This window comes from Barbus barbus (genome assembly GCF_936440315.1).
Source record: "Barbus barbus genome assembly, chromosome: 7".
Taxonomy (NCBI): domain Eukaryota; kingdom Metazoa; phylum Chordata; class Actinopteri; order Cypriniformes; family Cyprinidae; genus Barbus; species Barbus barbus.
Window position 1 is genome coordinate 10,858,762 of NC_136735.1, and position 26,382 is coordinate 10,885,143.

The 26,382-nt window shown below is 37.4% G+C and overlaps 1 protein-coding gene across 1 annotated transcript; it reads left to right on the forward strand.

Moving 5' to 3' along the window:
* LOC306872120 (E3 ubiquitin-protein ligase DTX4-like) lies at positions 1-26,382 on the forward strand. The gene is made up of 9 exons (XM_079420527.1): positions 1-369; positions 528-742; positions 6,951-7,995; positions 13,700-13,761; positions 13,867-14,028; positions 14,366-14,427; positions 19,229-19,549; positions 19,703-19,792; positions 24,608-26,382. Exons 2-9 carry the CDS (start codon positions 535-537, stop codon positions 24,833-24,835), a joined length of 2,178 nt encoding a protein of 725 aa, XP_079276653.1. The 5' UTR covers positions 1-369; positions 528-534; the 3' UTR covers positions 24,836-26,382.

Here is a 26,382-nt window from a genome sequence, read left to right on the forward strand (position 1 = left end):
GGACGAGTTGTGCATTTTATTACTCACGCTGGGGAGGTGTTACTTCTTCAACTCAGTTCACCGCACACAAAACCACGAGCGGTTCACCAGAGATAGTTTACGCGAACGCTACATGATTTCGATAAATCGCACCTCGTGGAGCAAGGAAGTATTAAGAAGGAGACGAAGCACTAACCGAGGAACAGTCAACGCCGAATGTGTAGAATAAGGAAGAAGAATATTGGTCTGTTGACACTCTTAAGGAGTTGTTGGGATCTCTGGAGCCCAGGCATGGAAGAAGTGATACGGAGATTTCTTTCCTGATGCTGTGATCTCACGCGTAAGCGATCCCAGCAAAAAAAAAAAAAAAAAAAAAAAAAAAAAAAAAAAGTGAGTACACCTGCGATTTTATATTTAGGAAATCACAATATACGAGCTCAAAACACATACTCGTGTGTTTATCGATGTTATGCAGACCAGGCAGTACAACATTACAGTGCTTAACATTAAATCTGTCCTCAAGTGTTCACTAATCGGTGTACTTGTAGGGACACGATGTCGCTGGCCTCCGCCGTGGTCGTCTGGGAATGGTTCAACGAGCACGGGCGCTGGCGGCCGTACAGCCCAGCCGTGTCTTACCACATAGAGGCGGTGATAAGAAGCGATCCCCGCAGCGGCAGCGTCGTTTTAGGCCGAGCTGACAGCCGCCTGTCGCCCTACATCATCGACCTACACTCCATGCATCAGTTCAGACAGGATACCGGTAAGATGAAGATCAGCAGCGCATTCATTCTTTATAACGATCTACTTGAAAATTCTTTTATGTTATTATCTGTGACCCTGGACCACAAAAGCAGTCATTAGAAGCACAGGTATATTTTGTAGCAATAGCCAAAAATACATTGTATGGGTCAAAATTATTAATTTCTCTTTTATGCCATTAAGCAAAGATCATGTTCCATGAAGATATTTAAAGTTCCCACAGTAATATCAAAACGTAATTATTGATTGGTAATATGCATTGCTGAGGACTTCATTTGGACAACTTTAAAGGCGATTTTCTCAACATTTTAATTTTTTTATCCTAACAAACCATACATCAATGGAAAGCTTATTTATTCAGCTTTCAGATGGATAAATTTCAATTTCCAAAAATGGACCCTTATGACTGGTTTTGTGGTCCAGGGTCAAATTGTATGTACGCATTTATATTTCACTAGTAAAATATTGAAATACCTTTATCAAGCAATCAATAGATATTAGCTCTTGCTAATCACGACCCCAGCATTGACGTGTAAAAATACAGTTGTTATTAGTAACATTTTTAATCTTATTATATTGACATTTTTAATTGAACTATGAGCAATTCTGAGCAGTCCTTGCATTTTGAGTCAACCAATAAGAGAAATGTTGTTAGTAACATTTGGAAGTGAATACTAGTAAAGCTGGATTCAATACTAATAACTATTGAAATAGTTACTAGTAACCTGACCGAGCTGTAAATATGAAAGCATGTTTGTACCACAAAATAAAAAAGTAAAAGTAGGTAACTGCTACTTTACAATTTTGACTTAGTTTCTCGCAGAGATTTTTTTCTCTCAGTCGCTTATTCTGCACTTATTTGAGTTTTGAAGTGTGACATTGAATATTGTCCACTGTCTGCCTAGGCAGCTGTTGTTTTAGAAAGATATACAATGGCAGACGTATATAAGCCACATATTGCATGGCAAAATATGAGACCAAGAGACATTTTTTGCCATAAACAGGCAATATATGTTAAACAATATAAAATTGCAAGTGAGGCAAGGCAAACGCACACCTTATGAGGTGTAAGTTGAAGCAAAAAATATGAATCAATTAGAGGAGAACAACTGCACACTCACTTAAGCATATTTATTAACCAACGTTTCGGCTAGTATGAAAATATGCCTTGGAAAAAAGCTACTAGCCGAAACGTTGGTTAATAAATATGCTTAAGTGAGTGTGCAGTTGTTCTCCTCTAATTTAAACAATATAATATTAAAAGTAGATTTATGTATGACTGAGCAACACAAATCGAAGGAGTGAGAAAATAGCAGTGACACATGGCCAATTATGGTGACCCATACTCACAATTTGTGCTCTGCATTTAACCCATCCAAAGTGCACACACACAGCAGTGAACACGCACCTGGAGCAGTGGGCAGCCATTTATGCTGCGGCGCCCAGGGAGCAGTTGGGGGTTCCACCTAAGTCATGGTATTGAGGGTGGAGAGAGCACTGTACATTCACTCCCCCCACCTACAATTCCTGCCGGACCTGAGACTCAAACTCGCAGCCTTTGGATTATGAGTCCGACCCTCTAACCATTAGGCTACGACTTCCCCAGGCACGCATATCACACTGTAGTGAACACAGCTTGTTACAAAACTCCACCCAATTTCTCTTATAAAATTTACCAAACATGCTGAAGAAATTAATTTTGTAGATGTAATTCTTTCGAATACTTGAAGCTGAGTTATCCATGTCTGTTAGTCTGATCTTGCTTTTAGTCAGACTAAACCTCTATTTCGTTTTATATGTAAAGTGTTTAAAGTCCTGTATCTTTGCTGATGCTGCTTAAAGTGACTCACTGTGGATAAAGTGCATTGGTGGTAATCAAATGCACAAGGAAACTCATAACTGCACAAGTCTAATGTGAATAATGGTTTACAGATACACACACCCAGGCAGCTCCCAAAAATGATCTTTTGGCTAACACCCACATTTTTTTGAAATGCAGGCTTTTCTCAGGTTAAGTTTTGTCACCAAACTAAAATGAGGTTAGTGACATTTGCAACCTTAATCGCTCTGTCAAGACTTGCCCTAAAAACCTGCAAAGTAACTTGCTCAGTCACATGTACACAGAGAGTGAAGTTCCTTAAAGGACTACCCAGGGAAATGAGCAGACTTTCCATGTGAAAGAACGAAACTATAAAGATTGATTGAGGGGGGAAGAAAAGGGGAGTGGTTGCTATTGTGCAACAGGCTAGTGTGTAGTTTCATCAACTCTGGGCCCCTGGGGTGCCGTCAGTTACTCTGATTTCCATTGCAGTCTGGAGATTAGTATAACATGCGCACACACACACACACACACACACACACACTCTCTCTCTCACATTCTCTCTCTCTCTCTCACACACACACACATACACATACTCTCACATTCTCTCTCACACACGCACGCACACACACACACACATACATAGGGCAGGATTGTATTTCTCCTCATCCAGTGACTCTCACATGGTTGAGCTAAAATAATTTCTTTCAGACTGACCATTCTGTGAATCATTTCTGTTGGTATCACTCCCTCCCATAAACACACACAGACATGCTCTACCAGTCAAATAATATAGATTTTTTAAGTGTTTTTGAAAGAAGTGTCTTATACTCACCAAGGCTGTATTTTTTTTCTTAGTAAAAACAGCAATATTGTAAAGTATCATTACAATTATAATAACAAAATAATATATTTGTAAAAAAATATATAATATTGTAAAAGAAAATGTTTCTGTGCTGACAAAAATGGATTTTCAGCAGCCATTTCTTCAGCCATTATAAATTAGAAATGGCTAGAAATAGCTTTACTGTTATTTTTAAACAATTTAATCCATCCTTGTTGAATAAACTTTTTTTTTTTTTTTATTCTACACCAAAATTTTGAATGACAGTTTATGAAGGTTTCCACAAAAATAAAATTAAATAAATATATATATTAAGTCGTAAAACCTGTTTTCAACATCAACATAAATATTATTTAAGCACCAAATCAGCATATTAGAATGATTTCTGAAGGATCATGTGACACCGAAGACTGGAATAATGGCACTGAATATTCAGCTTTTCATCACAGTAATAAATTACATTTTAGAAAGAAGTTGATATAAAATGTCATTATATTTCACAATATTACAGTGTTTTTTAATCAAATAAATGTAGCCTTGTTGAGATTCTGAAAAGGTAAAAAAAAATCTGAATTATTTCAAACTTTTGGATGGTAGTATAATAATAAAAACCTTTCTCTTTCCTTAATCCCTCCCTGTCTTGCTTTTTCTAATCTGAATAAAATCTGAATAATTGCCTCTTTATGATGAATCGCTTGTTGTATTTCCTCAATTGTAAGTCACTTTGGATAAAGGCATCTGCTAAATGATTAACCGTAAATGCAGTATAGTTGTTGAGTTTGCTTTCTGCTTGTGTTGCTTGAGCTGCAAGCAACAGTTTGTCATCCTTACTGCGTTTCAGTGCTGAAAACCATTTTATAAATAGTTTATGGCCTCTTTTTCTTCTCTTTATCTACAACTCTAACTCTCTTTTTCCCTTGGATTCATGCTATAAGGATCCTTTGTGTGCTTCAGTTTTGCTTAAGCCCAATGTCTTATGGGACACCCCCTGTGGTGCGAGGTGACCCTGATTCTATCTGGGGGCCGCCTCAAGGCATTATGAATGTTGTAGCGTAGACATTTTTACACAGACTATAAATGTGTTTACACCAAAATCACAGTCACAGTTAACAATGTACTCCACTCTAGAATATTGTTTAATAATTTCATGCACCATGATGAAAAAGGTCTCTCTAAAAGAGTCTTTTCCAGTCTAACTGCTTTGCTGTGATATGAAGGAGAGTTTTTTTTAAGTATCAAGCTTCGTTTTCAAATAGCTTCCTTCTCATTTGTCACAGTCATATATTTGATTATTGGTTAATATGTTTATATTTCCACTACTGACCTTTTGTGTCCCTTCAGGTTTACACTTTATAAATTACAGAATTCTAGAAAAATGAACAGAAAATATTCCATAATAGAAAATAACACAAAGGAGGAAATGTTAACCCCCATCCATCAGTGATGCTATTTAATCACTACAGTATAATCGACTAGAGATAAAACATCTATCAGAGATTTGAAAATAATAATTTTGCATTATTATTATTTCTTTTAAAAAAGAGGGGAATAAAGTTGTTACTTTTGAAGACGGGAGGGAAATATACATGGGGACCATGATGGAGGCACAGAGCCAACAACAATGGAACAGATGGACAGTCCCTGTACACCTGTTGTAGGGCTTTGTGCTGCTGAAAAGGTCCTGGGATCCTTAACCCAATGTCACGGTTTATGATCTGCTGTAGCACAGCCTTCTACTCCCACTCGCATACTAGCACAAGCTTGCACACTTTAAGTGCAGGCAGTATGATTGGCATGTGAAAGTGAACAAGGCCATCTGTTGCTGTACTGCAGTGTTGAGAGGAGGCACAGGACAGACTCCATTGAACTGAAACATGTAGTATTAAATAGCATGATTTCAATTCGTCACGATCAATACTGATGGAATCATTTATTTTACTTACTGATGTATGTGATGAGAGAGGGTTTTTTGTGATATCAGACTGCAGAAAATATTGAACTTTAACAATCCCCCTTTTTTAGCTCTCTAAAATGTGTCTGTGTGGAAAAATACATCAACGGTCCAGTGTCAGTTTATAATGCGTTGTGGACAGCCTTATGGGAGTGTCATGCCATGTTTCTTACAGTGCAGGTGGGGTTGAAAAACTAAAATTGCATTAATTCGTAGAATAATCTGATTAATTCACAAAATGTGTCGCATTTCATCAAGTTTTCTTTTGACTTGATTATTTTTTTTAAAGCATTATTAAATTAAAAGCAGTCTTAGTAAGCATAGGAGACTTCTTTAAAAAAAACATTACAAAATTTTACTCACCCCAAAGTTTTGAATGGTAGTTTGTATTCATCAAGGTGGTCCCAGAAATTAGAAAAAAGCAGCCCCTGAGATACATATTTTGAGTGCCCCAGCCTTAAAGCGCATGTGCTGCTCACATGCAGTTAAATACCACATGAACCCATAATACATGTTTTTATCATTAGCTGGACTGTAATACAGTGAAATAACTTCTCATAAACAGCAACAGAAAAAAGCATAGCATTCATTTTTTGTATCAAAAGAAATTGTATCATTCAGGTATAATAGAGCTGAAAGGGAATGACTGTGATTGAGGCACTGAGCTGGTAAAGTGAGTTCAGAAACAATGAAGGATGATCAAAGCATATTGATGTCTTGCTTTACTCCACCTAATTTCTGGAACTTGCCTTTTATAATTTGACCGACGTTACATTAGATCTGCAAAATCATCTGCAAATCAAGTAAAACTGACAGAATCAGATTTTTTAAAAATTTAGTATGTGTACTTAATTAGTGTTTTGTACTGTTTGAAGGTCTAGGTGTATCTGGTTGTTAAAAAGAGAAAATGTTCTTTATATGTTCTGTGTATATTCCCAGTTCTCCTCTTGTGCTAAAGTTCACGCCTCAGTGGATCTTTTGTGTTCAGCAGCTCTTTGCTTCATACTCCAATCTATTTATTCAGATGGGTTTTTGCTTACTCTGTGTGTCCTGGCATTTTGTCATAAATGCATTTTGTGCATTAGCTAAATGGATGTTGCATATATTGCCCTAGTTAGATTCTTACCCTAAACCCTCCAGATCCTGATCTGATCTAGAAAGAGTAAAAAACCATTTCTGTTCTGATGAATGGGTTTAAATTTAAACATGCACAAAACACAACAATAGGCATTCACTGGATATAATGGGGAATTGAATGCTTATATTGAAGACATTGTGTAATTATTATCCTGCTATTCCCTCCTATAATACCACTTGGGTGTCTTTGATTCAGTATTGTTCTGATACTTATAAAAGAAGTATAATTAGGGCTACTGATGATCAAATGAAAATGACATGCGTAACATTGTTGAGAGGCTGCCTCTCTTTTAAGAAAACACTTTATTTGAAGGAATACTCCACCCAAAAATGAAAAGTCTCTCATCAATTACTCACCTTCATGCTGTTCCAGATGTTCATGAATTTCTTTCTTTAACTGGTTGATTACATCTACTTTATTATAAATGATTCATAACCCTACCGTTTTACCTCCTCAGGTACGTTAAGACCAGTGCGACGGAGTTTCTATGACCCCACCTCAGCTCCAGGCCAAGGTTGGATGTGGGAGTGGGAAAATGACGCAGGTTCCTGGACGACCTATGACATGGAGGTGATCATTGCCTTACAAGTGGCATGGGACCGACAGCAACCCTGGCTGGACCTGACATCAATGGGCTTTTGCTACTTTGTGGACTTCCAGACCATGACCCAGATTAACAGGCAAACGCAGCGACAGCGGCGCATCCAGAGACGCTCAGACATGGTTTACCCACTAGTCTCTGGGCCACTGTCTAAAACCTCACAGGCTTGGGGTACAGGCTCAGGGTCTGGAGGCATTGCTAAAGGACTTACATCAGGTGGGGGCTCAACCGGGGCACTTCTTGGGGTAGGAGTTTCTGGATCTACCTTGAGTAGAAAAGGAAGTGTGGTTTACCCAAGCGGGATGCTTTCGGTATCATCTCTCGCTCCTCCTGGACAGCCATGTGCCTGTCAGCAGTGCATGCTGGTGTTGAGTGTAAAGGCAAATGGCACCTCATCACAGACACTGGGACGTGCAACAAAGCCAAACAGTCCTAAGTTCAACTTTGGGACACTTCCATCCTCCTTTGCGTCCATGTCTGTTTTAAACTCCTATTCTCAAACACTACCACATGGCACGTCTTTAAAATGCTCGCTCTCAGAAGAAGCCAAGAATTCTGCTGCTTTTGATCAGTCATTGTCTCTTCTCACATCGGGAACTGCCAATCTCTCAATCTCCTCCAGCCGCCCACCGCCTCCAACTCTGCCATCGCCGAATAAACAGCCTTCGTCCGCCCCAAGCTCTTCATCTTCTGCAACATTTGTGCCAACTGCCATGCTTATTAACACATCAACCAGTCCCTCATCATCCACAGATTTGACGTCATCTTCAGCGCCATTGCGTTTTCAACGCTCCGTTGCCTGTACTGCCCCTCTGCCATCTCGTGCCAGTCTGACAGGGCTTAGTCGGCCTGTTTTGCAGAGAATTGCCATGGCACAGTCACGGGCCCTTATTGCCTCTGGGTGAGAAAAGCCATTTTAATTTTTTCTTTCAGTTTCCCCCAGTACACATTATAGTTTATTTCGTTATGCTATGATTTAAATCTATAATATACAATATTGTTCAAAAGGCTAGGGTCAGTACGATTTTATTTTTATTTTTGGAAGAAATTAATACTTTCATTAAGCAAGAATTGATTAAACTGATCAAAAGTGACAATAAAGAAAAATCATGGTTTCCAAAAAAAGCAGCACAACAGTTTGCAATAATAAGGTGGACAAATATGTTTTCAGTAATAAGAAGAAATATCATCATACATCAAAAATGTCAAATCAGCATATTAGAATGATTTCTTGAAGGGTCATGTGATGCTTAACAGTAGTGTATATTTAGATTTATTATAAGGTCTTACAAAAATAATAATACTAATGTTGGGTGCATATAATATTATATATTACTTGGACATTTATGCCACACTTTGTGATGTGTGAATGCCACTGCATTATAGTGTTGTCACGATACTGGAATTTCTAACTTCGATACGATACCTGGAAAAATATCGATACTCGATACCATTTTCGATACCACGGTGAAAAAAACTGCCACAATATTAAGGGGGTAATTTTTTTAATTTAAAGATAAATGTAACAAGTCTAGAACATGCGGTATATTTTACATGAACAAAAAAATGTCTTGAAGTACTGCATTTGTTGATTTATTTATTAATCTTTTATTAATCTTAGTTAAATGTTAATTGAAACTAACGTTTACTAATATATGTACTAATTAAAATCCAAAGTTCTATTTGTTGATATTCTCATTTGCCTCATAACCAAAATATTTCCAGATATAGGGCCCTATGAAATCCGTTTTATTTTTCCCCAAATTCAGTTTTATTTTTTTCTACATTCTATTTTTTCCATTTAAATTTTTCTGGATTCCGTTTTTTTCCGTTTTAATTTTTCTGGACTCTTTTTTTTTTTAATGGTCAAATTAAATGCTATTAATCTAAAAGCATGTCTAATTCATTAAAATCATGAAAATTATACAATTTAACATTTAATTTATTAAAAGTGTAACAAAAATGACACGTTTAGGGCCGTATGAAATGTTTTATTTTTTTCTCACCTTATGTTTTATTGTTACCAAATTCTGTGTTTTAGCATGTCTATTAGGCTATTTGCATGCATACAAACTATTTTATTTATTCTTACAGTAGCCTTATGAAATGTGTTTTCCCCCTCAGAAATTCTGTGTTGTGTATTTAAATTTTACTGGATATCAGATGAAGGCATAAAACAATTTTAATTCATTTATATTTGAATTAATGAAAATTAAACATTTACATTTTTGGCAAATGAAGGGGATTTACTATTAAAATTAAAATATTTTGTGATTATTTCTTTAAAAAAAATTAACAGTAGTAGTGTTATGTACATTCTACTAAATAATAGTAATATAGCCTATTTCTGGCACACGGTCTTGAATAAGTTAAGCCGAACTTTTATTTTGACGGGTTGCCGTGAATACTTCTAATGTTCTGTGTGTGTATGATATGATGCTAGTTTTACTCAAATTAAATGGTAAAATGCTCGTAAAGTGCATTTCAGAGCAGTTCTGGAGATATTGTTGATGTATTAATGTCCTCATTGAGACGGCAGACGCTGAAATCACCGCGAGCGCCACATTAGTAAACAAAACCGCGTGCAGCACATTCACACAGAGACGCGCAGAACATGCAGGATTCATATTTAAATCGACTTTTGCAGCTTAATATTTACAGATACTAGTCCATATCGCGATTTGATTTAAGTGTAATGACCTACTTTTGATTAATTCATCCAAACTTTGACAAATTCCGTGACATTCCGCGTTAAACTGTAAATTCCGTGTTTATGACTGGATTCCGAGCGCGTTCTCTGCATCGCGGAGATCATAGATCCCTACAGATAGCGCTCCTGCTGTGTTCTTTAACAACCAGAGCAGTCATCTTTCTATTCACTTCACTTTTGCTATTTAACCAGAGCGAAGGAGACGAGTGCGGTCACATGTGGTGCTTGTCCACGCGCCTTTGGAGGGAAGTGAAAGTGACAGCTCGGCTAGTATCGGTGTATCGATACTTCGGGAAATTAATATTGGTACCGTTCAGATATTTCAGTATCGATATTTATCGAAATATCGATATTTTTGACAACACTACTGCATTATAACAAAATATAAAAAGTGTAAAATTTTAAAGAAAGATACAAGCACAGTTTAATAAGAATTATTGCTAATAAAACAATAAATATACTATTCATAATTAACAAATTTAGCAGTTTTCCCAATGATATCGACATGTTCTACTGACAACCAGACAGTGGCCGAAGAATATTAACCTGTGGTTACTCTGCTCGGAAACTTTTGTGACCTTCAGGAAACAGACTTTGCCGACTAAATGTATTAGTGTGTTCTTGTATTTTACCCCTCCTCTGTGTGGGAGTGTGTTTCTCACGTTTCTCACACTGCTAAATCATCCATGTCTGCTCTGTTTGATGACCATCTGGGGACAGAATGGTCTTGTTCGTTCCCTCCCCACCCCCTTTATGTCTATAGCTGTTTCTCTGGCTTTTCCCGCAGCTCTCAGTCGTGATTTCATGTTGACACTGGGTTTCTGCAGCAACCTTTGTTGATGGGCTGGTCTGCATTAGCAACACAATGCTCTCTCACTGAAGCATTTGACATAGTAGAGTGTGTGTGCATGTCTATGTTGTGAAGGATTTGGGGTGATGAGCAAAAGGTTTCGATGTTGACTGTTGTAACGACTGTGTCCCGGTGTTTCCTGAAGCATTAGTTGACATGACATTTGGTGATGGGGGTTTGGGATGTAACTTGAGTGGATTGAGGTTTGTGAATAAACTGTGTAAATACAGCCAGGAGTAGATTTGAAGTAGCCTATTTTTACTCCCTTTGTGGCAAATTTTGATGTTACATGCTAAAGAGAGCGGGATGATATATATGAGCAATATCACACGAGTAGAAGTGAGATATGGCTGTATATCGCACGGCTGTGATTCGGCCGTAGTCTACGAGTGTGATTGCGTTTATACAACAGTGCAACAGCATGAGTGTGTAAATAATTTAGAAACAACAACGGAGTATCTTTAAAAGCCCTCTTTTGTGCAGAACTGCTTTCTTCCACCACAGATTTAAATCTAAAGTTGACAGTTTAACAGCTCAGTCCAAGCCTCCGTTACTAATTCCAAAACGTCACTTTAGAACTAGTAACGAAGGAACTGAGTTGCTTCATTGAAAACTTATTATATTACTGCAGTAAAAGCTTGCTGTATTATGTATCATAAGCAAGAGAGAGAGAGAGAGAGAGATGGACTGAGCGACTGTGATTACCTGCATCTGATACAGGCATCTCATTCTCCTATATATATAAATTGTACCAAGCCTGTAAATCAAATACAAATTAAATAATCTAACACCGGTGTTACATACAGTGCTGCTTGAAAGTTTGTGAACCCTTTAGTATTTTCCATATTGTTGAATTATGGTATAATTCAGAATTCATTGTCCCATCAATGATGGCTGGCTGTCCTGGCCAAGATGCAGCAAAACAGGCCCAAGCCATGATACTATTGGTAATACTGGTGCCATGTTTCACAGACGGGGTAAAATTCTTATGCTGGAATGCAGTGTGTTCTTTTCTCCGAACATAATAGCTTCTCATTTATACCAGTAAGTTCTATTCTGGTTTCATCCATTCATTAAACCTTTCTCCGATAGTCCTCTGGCTTGTCCACATGATCTTTAGCAAGCAATTTTCTTTTTTGGAGAACATGGCTTTCTTCTTGCAACTCTGCCATGCACACCATGGTTGCTCAGTGTTCTCCTGATGGTGGGCTCATGAACATTAACATTAGCCAAAGTGAGAAAGGCCTTTAGCTGCTCAGAAATTACCCTGGGAACTTTTGCAACCTCGCAGACTATTACACGTTCTGCTTTGGAGTGATCTTTTCAGTGGTTTTGAATTTCCTCAATTTGTACACAATCTGTCTGACTGTGGATTTGTGGAGTCCAAACACTTTAGACTGCTTTTTGTCACTCACTATATTTTGGGTCATATTTATGCAGAAATATCGAAAATTCTAAAGGGTTCACAAACTTTCAAGCAGCACTGTACATGTGTGCTTTCAAATGCCAGAGAACAATGAGAGTCTGGTGCTCTTTCTAATGGTATGTTCTGTTTAAGATGTAAAGCCATCTGGAGGCATAGAGCAGCAGTTGTTGAGAGCATGTGTGTGAGAGAAAACAAAGCAACAATTCTGTTGTAAAGGCAGGATCACGGGTCAGGGAAGGTCCAACGCTTCCTCACTGGCCTTACACAAAGAGCCATCTACCCTGCAGTTGTCAGGCACTTATGTTATTTCAATGGAAAACAAAACAGGCATATAAATAACAACTACTGCTGCAGTGTTTATGATTGGCTAAAATGGTTTTACCCTATTATAATCTGTTAGCTAATCTGTCATCATTTGAAGAAGCATGCAACAAGTCCTTCCTTTACCACTTAACCACTTCAGCCTATTTGGTTCAGTTTTCACTTTCGTGTGAATAATATCATGCTGCAAATAAAGTGTGCTGCAAACAGAACTTCTATTCAAGAGAAAAAAATAATGTGGCAATTAACAAATTAATCAGTGTCTAAAACCTGTTGTAGTGCCATTTTTCATAAAATTACTGTGATGTTGTTGATTTCAGATTCACCTGTCCCTAATCGTCACATCACAGCTCAATTTTTTCTGTCATCTGACATAGTATCCTTTGTTGGCATCAGCAACGTATTGTTATTTGAGTTTCAGAAGGAAGGGAGCATGACAATGAGGAAACGTAAACAAACAGTGGCATTGCGATTTAGGTCAGCTATGCACCTGTTGACAATAAAATGTCAGAAAATGTCTAAATTCATCGTCTGATGACTTAGTAGTGGACCATTGACTCTTAATCTCAAAATATATGATGTTTTCTGACAGCAGACTTTTAAAGCGTGTCTGTGTGCATTTGAAAGTGTAAATCAGAAACTGCTTCGACATGCATGTTTTTCTAAATGTATTTATGTACAGACAAAGCTATTTTAAGACTAGCCACTAACAGACTGCAGTAAAAGGAGATAAGAAAATAAGTGTGAGAAAACACGGCATAAAAAACCATTGAGTGTGTAAAGAGGGAAGTAAAAGGACTGTACATTAGAGTTGCTTTCTGTTTTTTTTTTTTGTTTTTTTTAAACAAAACTTGCTGTGAGATGCATTTGGTATTTTGTTCCTCATTTTTCACACAGATTTGACCAAAAATTTGCTTATATAATAGTAAATAGTCATTTCAAAATGCACTTTCAGTTAAGTATCATATAACTGTTGATGTTGGAGGCAGAACAATGACTTTTTGATTAGTAATATGCATTGCTAAGAACTTCATTTGGACAACTTTAAATGTGATTTTCTCAATCTTTAGATTTTTCCAGATTTTCAAATAGTTGTATCTCGACCAAGTATTGTCCTATCCTAACAAACCATACATCAGTGGACAGCTTTCAGATGATATAAATCTCTATATAAGAGCCTTATGACTGGTTTTGTGGTCCTGGTGACATATAGGAGAACATTCGGTAATACAGCAGTCGGTGTGTCCATTGGTCTTATAGAGCTTCTTTTCTCTCTCACCTCTCTCTCTCTCTCTTAGGGTACCGACAGTACCAGTGAAGAATCTTAATGGCTCCAGCCCTGTCCATCCAGCTTTAGCTGGTAAGAAAATAAGACACATTCCTAATACATTTTCAGAAATGATAAACTGGCTGTACATTACATAATTCTAATCTGTAAAAACATACGCATTATGATGCTTTGCAGGTATTACTGGTATTCTGATGAGTGCAGCAGGACTACCAGTATGTTTGACCCGTCCACCAAAACTAGATCTGCATCCCCCACCTTTCAGCAAGAGTGACATAAGAACAATTCCTGGCATTGGTAACTGTTGCCGCAAGACCACAAAGAAACAAGCACGCAAAGGTAAGCGTGCATGGGTATTTGAGACGGATTATACAAATTCACAGATAAACACACTGTATCAGTGTTGCTGCACGATTTTGTTTCTGAAAGTTGCTGCAGAAGCGATGACTGAAATCCTTAAGCAAGTTTGCACTTTATCAATTCATGCCACAGTACATTATAGTGATGAAAGAAGCCTTGCTTGGTATAACAGATTTATACTTGATGAAACCACTGAAACATAAATGCAGCAGCCATCAATCACTACCAGCTGTTGCCATCAATTGCCATTCAGCAGATTTATATACACAACCAATGAAATTTGAAATCTCTACTAAACATGTGATTTGGTTTCCAGGTAAAAAACCAGAGGAAGTGGTAAAAAGGTATTTACAGAAGGTCAGGAATCCACCAGAAGAAGTAAGACATCATTGTTATTTTGTTTCCTTAATTATGCAATCTAAGCCTGGCAGCAAATCTGAGCTGGCAGTAAAGTGTACACATAGGCCAAGTAGCATTATAGACCTGAATTAACGAATCCCCTGGAAAACATGAAGAGACATGAAAAGCTGGTGTCTTTTTCAAAGGCACATTAGTTTATTTTAGAAAGAACTTATTTTTCTTTCTACATTTTTCTCAAGTTGTACAAAATAAGCATGACATTTTGCATGTACACGTACATATAAGTGCATATAGTAAGATGTAACTAACCATGTAATTTTGCCTAGTTAAGACGATACAATCCTAGTTAAAGGATTTTACTGTGCAATATATTTCTACAGTATTTTGGTGCAAACTCATTTGTCATTGTCGTGGCACTTTTCCATTTTAATGAAGGAATGAGAAAAGTCTTTTGAAAATGTATTTTATCGCAAGAAAAGGTGACAGTCATACAGTCATTACAGTCATGGCTGCAGAGCGTGACCAGGAGAAATGTGCTGACTTAGCATTTGTACTAATCAAATCCGGATGCTTCTATTTCATCCAATCATAACACATTTTCAATACCAATAATGTCCATTTAAGGTGTCTAACTATGTATCTACTATAACTACAGTGGTGTGAAAAAGTGTTGGCCCCCTTCCTGATTTTTTTATTTTTTGCATGTTTGTCACACTTTAATGTTTCAGATCATCAAACAAATTTAAATATTAATCAAAGATAACACAAATAAACACAACATGCAGTTTTTAAATGAAGGATTTTTTTTTGAAGGGAAAATTATGTATTTAGTTCTTTAAACTTTTTTAAAGTATCTTTAAAAAGAAAGAAAACAATTTCTGACCCCAAACTTTTGAATAGTTTATATTGTAACACAAAATCTCTATTTTGACTGAACACTGTTCTTTTCAACTTTTTATTTTTAAAAAATATCACAGGTCCCAAAAAAATACAGTATATAAAAAAATAAAATAAAGCAGTACAACTGTTTCCAACATTGATTAAAAATCAGCATATTAAAGGATCGTGTGACACTGAAAATACTGCTTTGCTTCACAGGAATTAATTAAATTTGAAAGTATATAAAAATAGAAAGTTTATTTTAAATTGCAATAATATTTCACAATATAATTTTGTGAAATAATATTCAGTATTTTTTATCAAATAGATACAGCCTTGATGAGCATAAGAAACTTCTTTAAAAAACTTTATTGATCCAAACTTTTGAACTGCAGTGTATTGTACAGTAAAAATGTTTTCTCTGGTAACCTAAAATGTACATTTAGTTACATCAAGGGTCAAATATAATTAGCACATTAAAGTTAAAAGTTACACACTTTTTTGTGCGCGTGCTGTACAGGTCTGGTATAAAGAATGTTTTTGCTCAGGTGCCTGAAATGTCCGCCCAATAGAGAAAAGTTTTGCTCAGCAAGAAAAACAATTAGAGGGAACATTGCTCCCACGGGTCCTTAAATTTGATACAACTAAATTGAAGAGTTTTTAAGGCCTTAGACAATTTTAAATGTAAAATGGTATAAGAAATAATTTTTCAAATTGCCTTAAACAGATTTTTAAGAATTCTGAAAATACCTTGTAAATAGTAAAATAAAACTCTTTCCTTGATATTCGTTGATATTTGTGTATTGAAAATGTTTTTGATTGACATTTATGGTCTTTATTTTATTTGGGCTAGTTAAATAAATTTTCGCGCTACCAAAATCTGAAGAGTACCTGCCCGAAGGGCTACCAGGGATTTAGAAATTTTGCGAGCCCTGCAGCTACACACACGCGCACACACACACATTTCCTGTTGGTCTTTTAGCACATCAAAACTCAATCATACTGATGAAGCATTTAGACAGTTTAAAGAACACTCTTTAGTAGAGTAAATCAAATAATACCTATAATAATAATAATAATAATAATAATAATAATAATAATAAAAGTTCCCTTATATAATTATAAATATATAATATATAGGAAATCTTAGCTGCTTGATTGCTTAAGTCATTGCAAAATGCATGCTACTATATATTATCACCCAGCTCTAATCTGGTAAATGTGACTATAATGCATGAAGATATCAAGATATTATAAACATATTATTTTCTATAAAGCTACTTTGAAACAATGTGTATTAAAAAACGCTATGCAAATAAGTTAGACTTGACTAAATAGAAGCCAGCTAAATTAGGTTGCATGACAACCTCAAAAGCCTTTAAGAAACAATCCAAGGTTAGCAAAAAATAAATAAATAAATACATCGAATTCACCATGACCCAGACTACATTAGATATGGGTTTATATGCAACCAGTATATATATAAACATTATTTGCACTGACTAAACTGTCTGTTGTGTGATGATTCATTGACTGCCAAAACCACACAAGCATTGAAATTCAAGAGACATTTAGAAACCAAATGCGTAAAGGGATAGTTCACCCAAAATGAATATTATATCATTAATTACTCACCCTCATGTCGTTCCGGACCCATAAGACCTTCATTCATCTTCGGAACACAAATTAAGATATTTTTGTTTATTAGGGATGCTCCGATCAGGATTTTTGCAGCAATACCGAGTACCGATTTCTTGTCATGGTGATCGGCCGATACCGATGCCGATTCTGATGCTTCAAGCTTTATATAACACATGTAATAATATAAATAATCATAAAAATTATTCCTTATACAGTGAACATTTTAATATTCCTTTAAAATGGTGTTTATGCATAACATTATATATATCAGGGATACTTGATATAAGACAAAAATAAATGCAAACAAAATGTCTGATGCAACCCAAGGTAGAGATGGCCTAGGACTCGAGTCACATTTTTATAGCCTTCAGACTTGACTTGACCTGAAATGACTCCAGACTTTATTCGATTCGAGGAAAAGGACTTGTGAATATTTTAAAAGCAACTCGAGTCTTTTATCCTTAAATACTTCTATAAGTGCATCCGCACCCCGGCATCCATCCGGACTCCAAGCCGTAACAGCAGCACCATTTTAAGTGTGCGGCACATCAAAACAGCGGAGCGGATCATATTACAAGCGCTCCGGGTTGTTTATGGTAAATATATTTCAGTGCTATATCCTCATATTTTTATCTAAAGCTAAACACGTTTTATTCAAGCCTTTTCAGCTCTGTGCGTTTTCTCTCTCCGGATGCGCGCCGGTGCCAAATTCAAGAGCTGCCGTGGTTATTTTACCAACAACAGAAACACGGTGAGAGGCAAAATTATAGATTACTTTCACTAAAATACAGAAGAAAAAAAACAATGCAAAAAGTTATTTTTCTTACTATCTATTTATCTATCTATAACTTATGACTCAAACCAGATGTAACAAGACGTTTCTGATCTACATTTAGCAATATTAATCTGTATGCTATATATGTATATATATATAAAATTGTTGTTAGATGGCTAGGTTGGAATTTAAACTTTGAAACTGTTATTCTTTTCTGCTCAAGATGAGAACGTTTGATGAGATTATCCAATGTTAGAGAGAGGACAAAACAAATAGAAACATTTAAACTTCAATATGGCGAAGTCTGATGTAACTCATAAGGTTTAATGCTGTCCATTATAAGACTGAAGACGAAAAAAGAAATTGAAACATTTAAACTACTGAAAGAACAAAACGGAGTAGTTTCACTGTTATCCATGGGCGCTGCGGATAATCCGCGGGTCGGGTAATAAAAAAATGCATTCTGATTATTTGCGGGTGGGTCGCCGGTGGATAAAATCATAAATGATGCAATATTAGCGAAATTTTTTCATTAGGCAGACGATTTCATTTGTGTGTGTGTGTGTTCGCCTGATCGGGAAGTTGCAGTGACAGAAACGGTGACATTCCAGATAAAGTTTAAAAGGAGTAAAGCCTCTGTTAATGCTATTGAGTAGGCTAATATGGCCAAAGAAAATATTTTGTTTTATTAATAAAGGTTCATAGAGCGGCCACGATCAGCTCCGGTGCCCGTGCCGTTAAGCCTGCGCTCCGCAGACGCGTGCAGTGATCTCTAACGTCACTGAATCTGCTGTTAAAAATTAACCAAACATTCATAGTATCATAATGCAAAACATACACGACATATTGCAAATTTTTCATTGTTTCTTGAAATGTCATAGGATTTCCACACTGGTGATGACTGCAGCATATGTCCCCAAGCATCATATACGTCGCCACGCGTTGACGTCATCAAATTGTGATTGGTACATGAGATCGGCCAAATGTATGAGTACCGATCGAGTCATAAAATGTGAATATCGGCCGATACCGATCTCCGGCCGATTGATCGGAGCATCCCTAATATATATATATATATATATATATATATATATATATATATATAATATATTTTTTTTGTTTTGTTTTCTTTGTACACAAAAAGTGTTCTCGTAGCTTCGTAAAATTACGGTTGAACCACTGATGTCACATGGACTATTTTAACGATGTTCTTACTGTATTTCTGTGCCATGACCATGATAGTACCCTTGCTGTCTATGGAAGGGTCCGAGGGCTCTCGGATTAAATAAAAAAATATATTAATTTGTGTTATGAAGATAAATAAAGGTTTTACGGGTCTGGAATGACATGAGGGTAAGTAATTAATGATATAACTTTCATTTGTGGGTGAACTATCCCTAACTAAAAAGCCAAGGCCATAATATCACTGGCTAGATGTAAATCTTATTGGCTATAATGCAAAAAACAAAACACTTAACCTTTTTATGTCTACGTCTTATATCAGTATTCTATGTTTCCTTTCAGTATTGTACTATCTGTATGGAGGCTCTGGGGGGACCCTCTGGATATAAGGGTCCAGGCGTAGCAAGTGTTTCGCGTGCAGATTCGGTTGGAAGATTAGCACAATGTGGGCATCTTTATCACCTGCAGTGCCTAGTGGCCATGTACAACAATGGCAACAAAGATGGCAGTCTGCAGTGTCCCACATGCAAGACAATATATGGAGTAAAGACTGGCAACCAGCCACCCGGTAAGATGGAGTACCATGTCATCCCACACTCACTTCCAGGACACCCAGACTGCAAAACAATTCGCATCATCTACAACATACCGCCCGGGATACAGGTATAACTATGTCATATGGTTTAGGAAGTTGTGTTCTATTAAAGATACTTAGATTGTAGTCCATTTTCAGTGCATCTTGCTTGCGTTTACACTTGGACTCCACACAATCATTATTATATTTAGTAGAATATCTCTTCTCCTGTCTCTCACAAGGGTCCTGAGCATCCAAATCCAGGGAAGCCTTTTACTGCAAGAGGATTTCCCCGTCACTGCTATCTTCCAGACAATGAAAAAGGACGCAAGGTAAGTCCTCCTACCATACAGTGCATGTTCAAAACTACTGTAAAGTTTGTTTTTTGTTGTTTTTTTTAAGTCTTTTATGCTCACCAAGACTGCAGTTATTTGCTCAGAAATGCAGTAAAAACAGTAATATTGTGAAATATTAGCAATTATTTGTACTTAATATACAGTGGCATGCGAAAGTTTGGGAACCCCTTGCAGAATCTGTGAAAAATTATAATTTTACCAAAATAAGAGAGATCATACAAAATGCATGTTATTTTTTATTTAGTACTGTCCTGAGTAAGATATTTTCCATAAAAGATGTTTACATATAGTCCACAAGACAAAACAATAGCTGAAATTATTAAAATAACCACATTCAAAAGTTTGGGAACCCTTGGTTCTTAATACTGTGTGTGGTTACCTGGATGATCTACGACTGTTTTTTTGTTTTGTGATGGTTGTTCATGAGTCCCTTGTTTGTTCTGAACAGTTAAACTGAGCACTGTTCTTCAGAAAAATCCTCCAGGTCCTGCAGAATCTTCAGTTTTCCAGCATCTTTTGCATATTTTAACCCTTTCCAGCAGTAACTGTATGATTTTGAGATCCACCTTTTCACACTGAGGATGATTGAGGGACTCAAACACAACAATTAAAAAAGGTTCAAACATTCACTGATGCTCCTGAAGGAAACACGATGCATTAAGAGCCGGGGGGTGAAAACTTTTGAACAGGATGAAGATGTCCAAATTTTTCTTATTTTGTTGAAATATCATATTTTTCCATTTAGTACTGCCCTTCTGACGCGACAGAAGATACTTGCATGTTTCCTGGAAGACAAATGAAGTACAATTTACCTTGATCTTCAAATTCAAAAAGTTTTCACCCCCGGCTCTTAATGCATCGTGTTTCCTTCAGGAAACTTGGTATTCAGTCATAAAAAAAGATGCCATTAAACAAATATTAAAATTAAAAATATGCTGTTTGTACATTAATTTGAAGATTGAATGTGAAATTATTGCAATATAAAAGTATATTTAAAAACTAATGTTAGGTGGGATTAATTGCGATTTAATTTCAGAAAAAAATGTGTGATTAATTAGTTACATTTTTTAATCAATTGACAGCACTAATATATATATATATATATATATATATATATATGTATGTATGTATGTGTGCGTGTGTGTATATATACAGTCAGGTCCATAAATATTGGGACATGGACACAATTCTAACATTTTTGGCTCTATACACCACCACAATGGATTTCAAATGAAACGAACAAGATGTGCTTTAACTGCAGACAGTCAGCTTTAATTTAAGGGTATTTACATCCAAATCAGGTGAACGGTGTAGGAATTACAACAGTTTGCATATGTGCCTCCCACTTGTTAAGGGACCAAAAGTAATGGGACAGAATAATAATCATAAATCAAACTTTCACTTTTTAATACTTGGTTGCAAATCCTTTGCAGTCAATTACAGCCTGAAGTCTGGAACGCATAGACATCACCAGACGCTGGGTTTCATCCCTGGTGATGCCCTGCCAGGCCTCTACTGCAACCGTCTTCAGTTCCTGCTTGTTCTTGGGGCATTTTCCCTTCAGTTTTGTCTTCAGCAAGTGAAATGCATGCTCAATCGGATTCAGATCAGGTGATTGACTTGGCCATTGCATAACAGTCCACTCCTTTCCCTTCAAAAACTCTTTGGTTGCTTTTGCAGTATGCTTTGGGCCATTGTCCATCTGCACTGTGAAGCGCCGCCCAGTGAGTTCTGAAGCATTTGGCTGAATATGAGCAGATAATATTGCCCGAAACACTTCAGAATTCATCCTGCTGCTTTTGTCAGCAGTAAGTAAATATCATCAATAAGTAAAGTCGTGACGTATTGTCAAGTATGGTGACCCATACTCGAAATTGCGTTTAACCCATCCAAGTGCACACACACAGCAGTGAGTAGTGAACAAATGCACACACACACACACACACATGAACACACACCCGGAGCAGTGGGCAGCCATGCCCGGGGAGCAATTGGGGGTTCGGTGCCTTGCTCAAGGGCACCTCAGTCCCCCACCTACAATCCCTGCCGGCCGGGGACTCGAACCCGCAACCTTTCGATTACGAGTCCGACTCTCTAACCATTAGGTTAGATGGGTTCTGACGGGTTAAATGTTCTCTGCATTTAACCCATCCAGGTACACCTGGAGCAGCGGGCAGCCATCAATGCGGCGCAGCAGTTGAGGGGTTCGGTGCCTTGCTCAAGGGTCTCACCTCAGTCGTGGTATTGAGGGTGGAGAGAGTGTTGGTTATTCACTCCAACCACCTACAATCCCTGCCGGACCTGAGACTCGAACCCACGACCTTCGGGTTACAAGTCCAACTCTCTATCCATTAGGCCACGACTGCCCCCTAATAAATACAAGAGAACCAGTTCCACTGGCAGCCATACATGCCCACGCCATGACACTACCACCACCATGCTTCACTGATGAGGTGGTATGCTTAGGATCATGAGCAGTTCCTTTCCTTCTCCATACTCTTCTCTTCCCATCACTCTGGTACAAGTTGATCTTGGTCTCATCTGTCCATAGGATGTTGTTCCAGAACTGTGAAGGCTTTTTTAGATGGCATTTGGCAAACTCTAATCTGGCCTTCTAGTTTTTGAGGCTCACCAATGGTTTACATCTTGTGGTGAACCCTCTGTATTCACTCTGGTGAAGTCTTCTCTTCATTGTTGACTTTGGCACACATACACCTACCTCCTGGAGAGTGTTCTTGATCTGGCCAACTATTGTGAAGGGTGTTTTCTTCACCAGGGAAAGAATTCTTCGGTCATCCACCACAGTTGTTTTCCGTGGTCTTCCGGGTCTTTTGGTGTTGCTGAGCTCACCGGTGCATTCCTTCTTTTTAAGAATGTTCCAAACAGTTGTTTTGGCCACGCCTAATGATTTTGCTCTCTCTCTGATGGGTTTGTTTTGTTTTTTCAGCCTAATGATGGCTTGCTTCACTGATAGTGACAGCTCTTTGGATCTCATCTTGTCAGTTGACAGCAACAGATTCCAAATGCAAATAGCACACTTGAAATTAACTCTGAACCTTTTATCTGCTTATTGGAATCAGAATCAGAATCAGAATGAGCTTTATTGGCCAAGTATGTTTACACATACAAGGAATTTGTTATAGTGACACAAGCTCCACAGTGCAACAGAAAGACAGTAACAGGACAGGACACAGGTAATAAAACAAAATAACAAGAAATAGCCAATAACCAATGTACAAAGCAGCAAAAAAATAAAAAATACACGATATATAATATAGGCGACTATGTATGTACAGGTCAAGTATGTGCAAGTTAGAAATGAAAAATAAAAATAAAATAAGTGAGTGTGGTGAATGGATAATGAATTAGTTGTGTGTTCTACGTTTATTTATTGAGTGTTCATGAGATGTATTGACTGAGGGAAGAAACTGTTCCTGTGTCTGGTCGTTCTGGTGCTCAGAGCTCTGTAGCGTCGACCAGATGGTAACAGTTCAAAGAGGTTGTGTGCTGGATGTGAGGGGTCCAGAGTGATTTTACCAGCCTTTTTGCTCACTCTGGATAAGTACAGTTCTTGGAGAGTGGGGAGGGTTGTACCAATGATTCGCTCAGCAGTCCGGACTACCCTCCGTAGTCTTCTGAGGTCAGATTTGGTAGCTGAGCTGAACCAGACAGTATTATTGAGGTGCAGAGGATGGATTCAATGATGGCAGAGTAGAACTGTTTCAGTAAGTCCTGTGGCAGGTTGAACTTCCTCAGCTGGCGAAGAAAGTACAACCTCTGCTGGGCCTTCCTGACAATGGAGTCAATGTGAATATCCCACTTCAGGTCCTGAGAGATGGTGGTGCCCAGGAATCTGAATGACTCCACTGCAGTCACAGTGCTGTTCATGATGGTGAGTGGGGGGAGAGCAGGGGGGTTTCTCCTGAAGTCCACGATCATCTCCACAGTTTTGAGCGTGTTAAGCTCCAGGTTGTTGAGACTGCACCAGACAGCCAGCTCCTTAACCTCCTGTCTGTAAGCAGACTCGTCACCGTCCTGGATGAGGCCGATCAGTGTGGTGTCGTCTGCGAACTTCAGGAGCTTGACAGAGGGGTCTTTAGATGTGCAGTCGTTGGTGTAGAGGGAGAAGAGCAGTGGGGAGAGCACACAGCCCTGAGGAGCTCCAGTGCTGATGGTTCGAGTGCTGGATGTGAATTTGCCAAGCTTTACTAACTGCTGTCTGTCTGTCAGGAAGCTGTTGATCCACTGGCAGACGGAGGTGGGGACATATAATTGGGATAATGAGGGAATAACACACACCTGGCCATGGAACAGCTGAGAAGCCAATTGTCCCATTACTTTTGGTCCCTTAACAAGTGGGAGGCACATATGCAAACTGTTGTAATTCCTACACGTTCACCTGATTTGGATGCAAATACCCTCAAATTAAAGCTGACAGTCTGCAGTTAAAGCACATCTTGTTCGTTTCATTTGAAATCCATTGTGGTGGTGTATAGAGCCAAAAATGTTAGAATTGTGTCGATGTCCCAATATTTATGGACCTGACTGTATGTAATTTTAGAATAGTCATGTATTTTTCTGTCAACGAATCAAATGCAATGTTTTTTTTATTTTATTGCCACTATATCTCTGATGTTAAACTTCAGGTATATTTACATCAGAGTATGAGCAAAATTTTGCCAGCACATTTGTCAAAGTGTACCAAAGAGGATCTGATAACACATTTAAATTTAATGTAGTTTTAATTATTATTATTAGTGCAATGATATCAGTATGTTTTCCGGTTCTTAGGCGTTAAGGCTGTTATTGTTGGCGTGGGATCGATGGCTGATCTTCTCAGTGGGCACCTCCAGCACCACAGGAGAATCAGACACTGTCATCTGGAATGAGATCCATCACAAGACAGAATTTGGCTCCAATCTTACTGGACATGGCTATCCAGATTCTGGCTATATTGACAACGTACTAGAAGAGCTTAAAGCCCAGGGCATCACTGAAGACGAGGAGCAGCAACTGTGAAGAGGATGTGATGGCAGTGAAAAAAAAAAAAAAAAGAATAATAATAAATAACTCTGATATAAAACAATGTGACCAATCGGTACAAATATCTGTTAATGAGGTACAAGTCAGCAAGTATCCAAGTCTCAATACAAATTAGGGCATGAAGTAACACAGCTGACATGAGAACGATATTTTGTTAAAGGAGAAAGAGAGGTTTGAAAGAAAAAGGAAAGTGTGAAAAGCAAGAATGGGAGGTTGAGGGGACTCGTGAGGTAGAAAATGCAGGTTATTGAAGCAGCGTTGATGTGTTTTATCTGCTTAAGCGATGTTGCAGTGTGGGTGTATTTAGTCAACTCTGGTACCTCTAACTGGATTACTTACTCTCAGTCTGTTTACTAGAACTCAGAAGAATAGTTTAGTGCATATGAATGCTTGTATTATAATTTGTATTATCATCATTCCTTGTTTTCATGTATTTCATGTACTATTTTTGTACGGATGATAATGTGTGCATAAGATTCAGGGTTTTGATTAATCAAAATACAGCAGCATTTTATCAACTGAAAATCACGTTTATGGAAACATTGAATTCATTTATGCTGGTTTATGAAGCATGAGAAAACCAACTAATTGTTCTTCCTCAGATAATTTGAGTACTTTATGTGCTTATTGAGGTAAAAGATGTCTCTAATGCATCTTATAGTTATAGATTGTAGAATATCACATTTTCATGGTACAGGAAACCAATTTGGTGGTTTAAGCTAAGAAGTGCTGCTTTAATCCACATTCAGCATTAAATATGTTCAGCTTTAATGCAGATGAAAGCTATAAGCAAATGAATTTAGACAGTGAGATGACAGAAGGAATAGCAAGCACTTCATGGCTAGAAAGATGGGTAGTTTAACGATCCCTAAGGGTCAGTTTAGTAATGTTTGCCAAAATTAATTTTGCAAACTAAAGTATTTTGCATAAAATATGACGATTCTTTTCAACTGTTCTTATACCCTGTTTTTAGGCCAGTCTATGTTAGGTCAATTATTGACCTGTTTTATAAGGATCCACTTCTAAGAACATGCCATTGTTTGCATGTGTGTATCTGCGCATGTGTGAGCCCGTGCAAAATGTGTATGTTTGCATTTGTGATGGATTAAATATAAGAGTGTATGCTATGCATCCACAACACAGAGGTACGGTGTTACTCATCTGCATAATTGTTGTCATGCATTTCTGTTTGTATTTCTCTTTTATGTTAATGTTTTCTATTTTCCTAGTTTACTATATTTTAAGAATGTTTCATACTGAGAAATTTTATACTTAAAGTTGAGTCTCAACAGTTTTTGGTTTATTTATTTTTTTCTGTCTACCAACGCAACAAATGCAATTTTTGTTCATATGAAGTTTTTATGAAGAAAAAATAGCTTTGAAGTCGACCAACTGCATTATGTTGAGATTTGTAATCGGTTAAGCATTAAAATAAAATTATCAAATAAAACTTTGTAATTTTGTGAGGGGAAAAAAAACCTTTTTGACAAATGGAGAATCAAGCATGATAATACCTGTACATG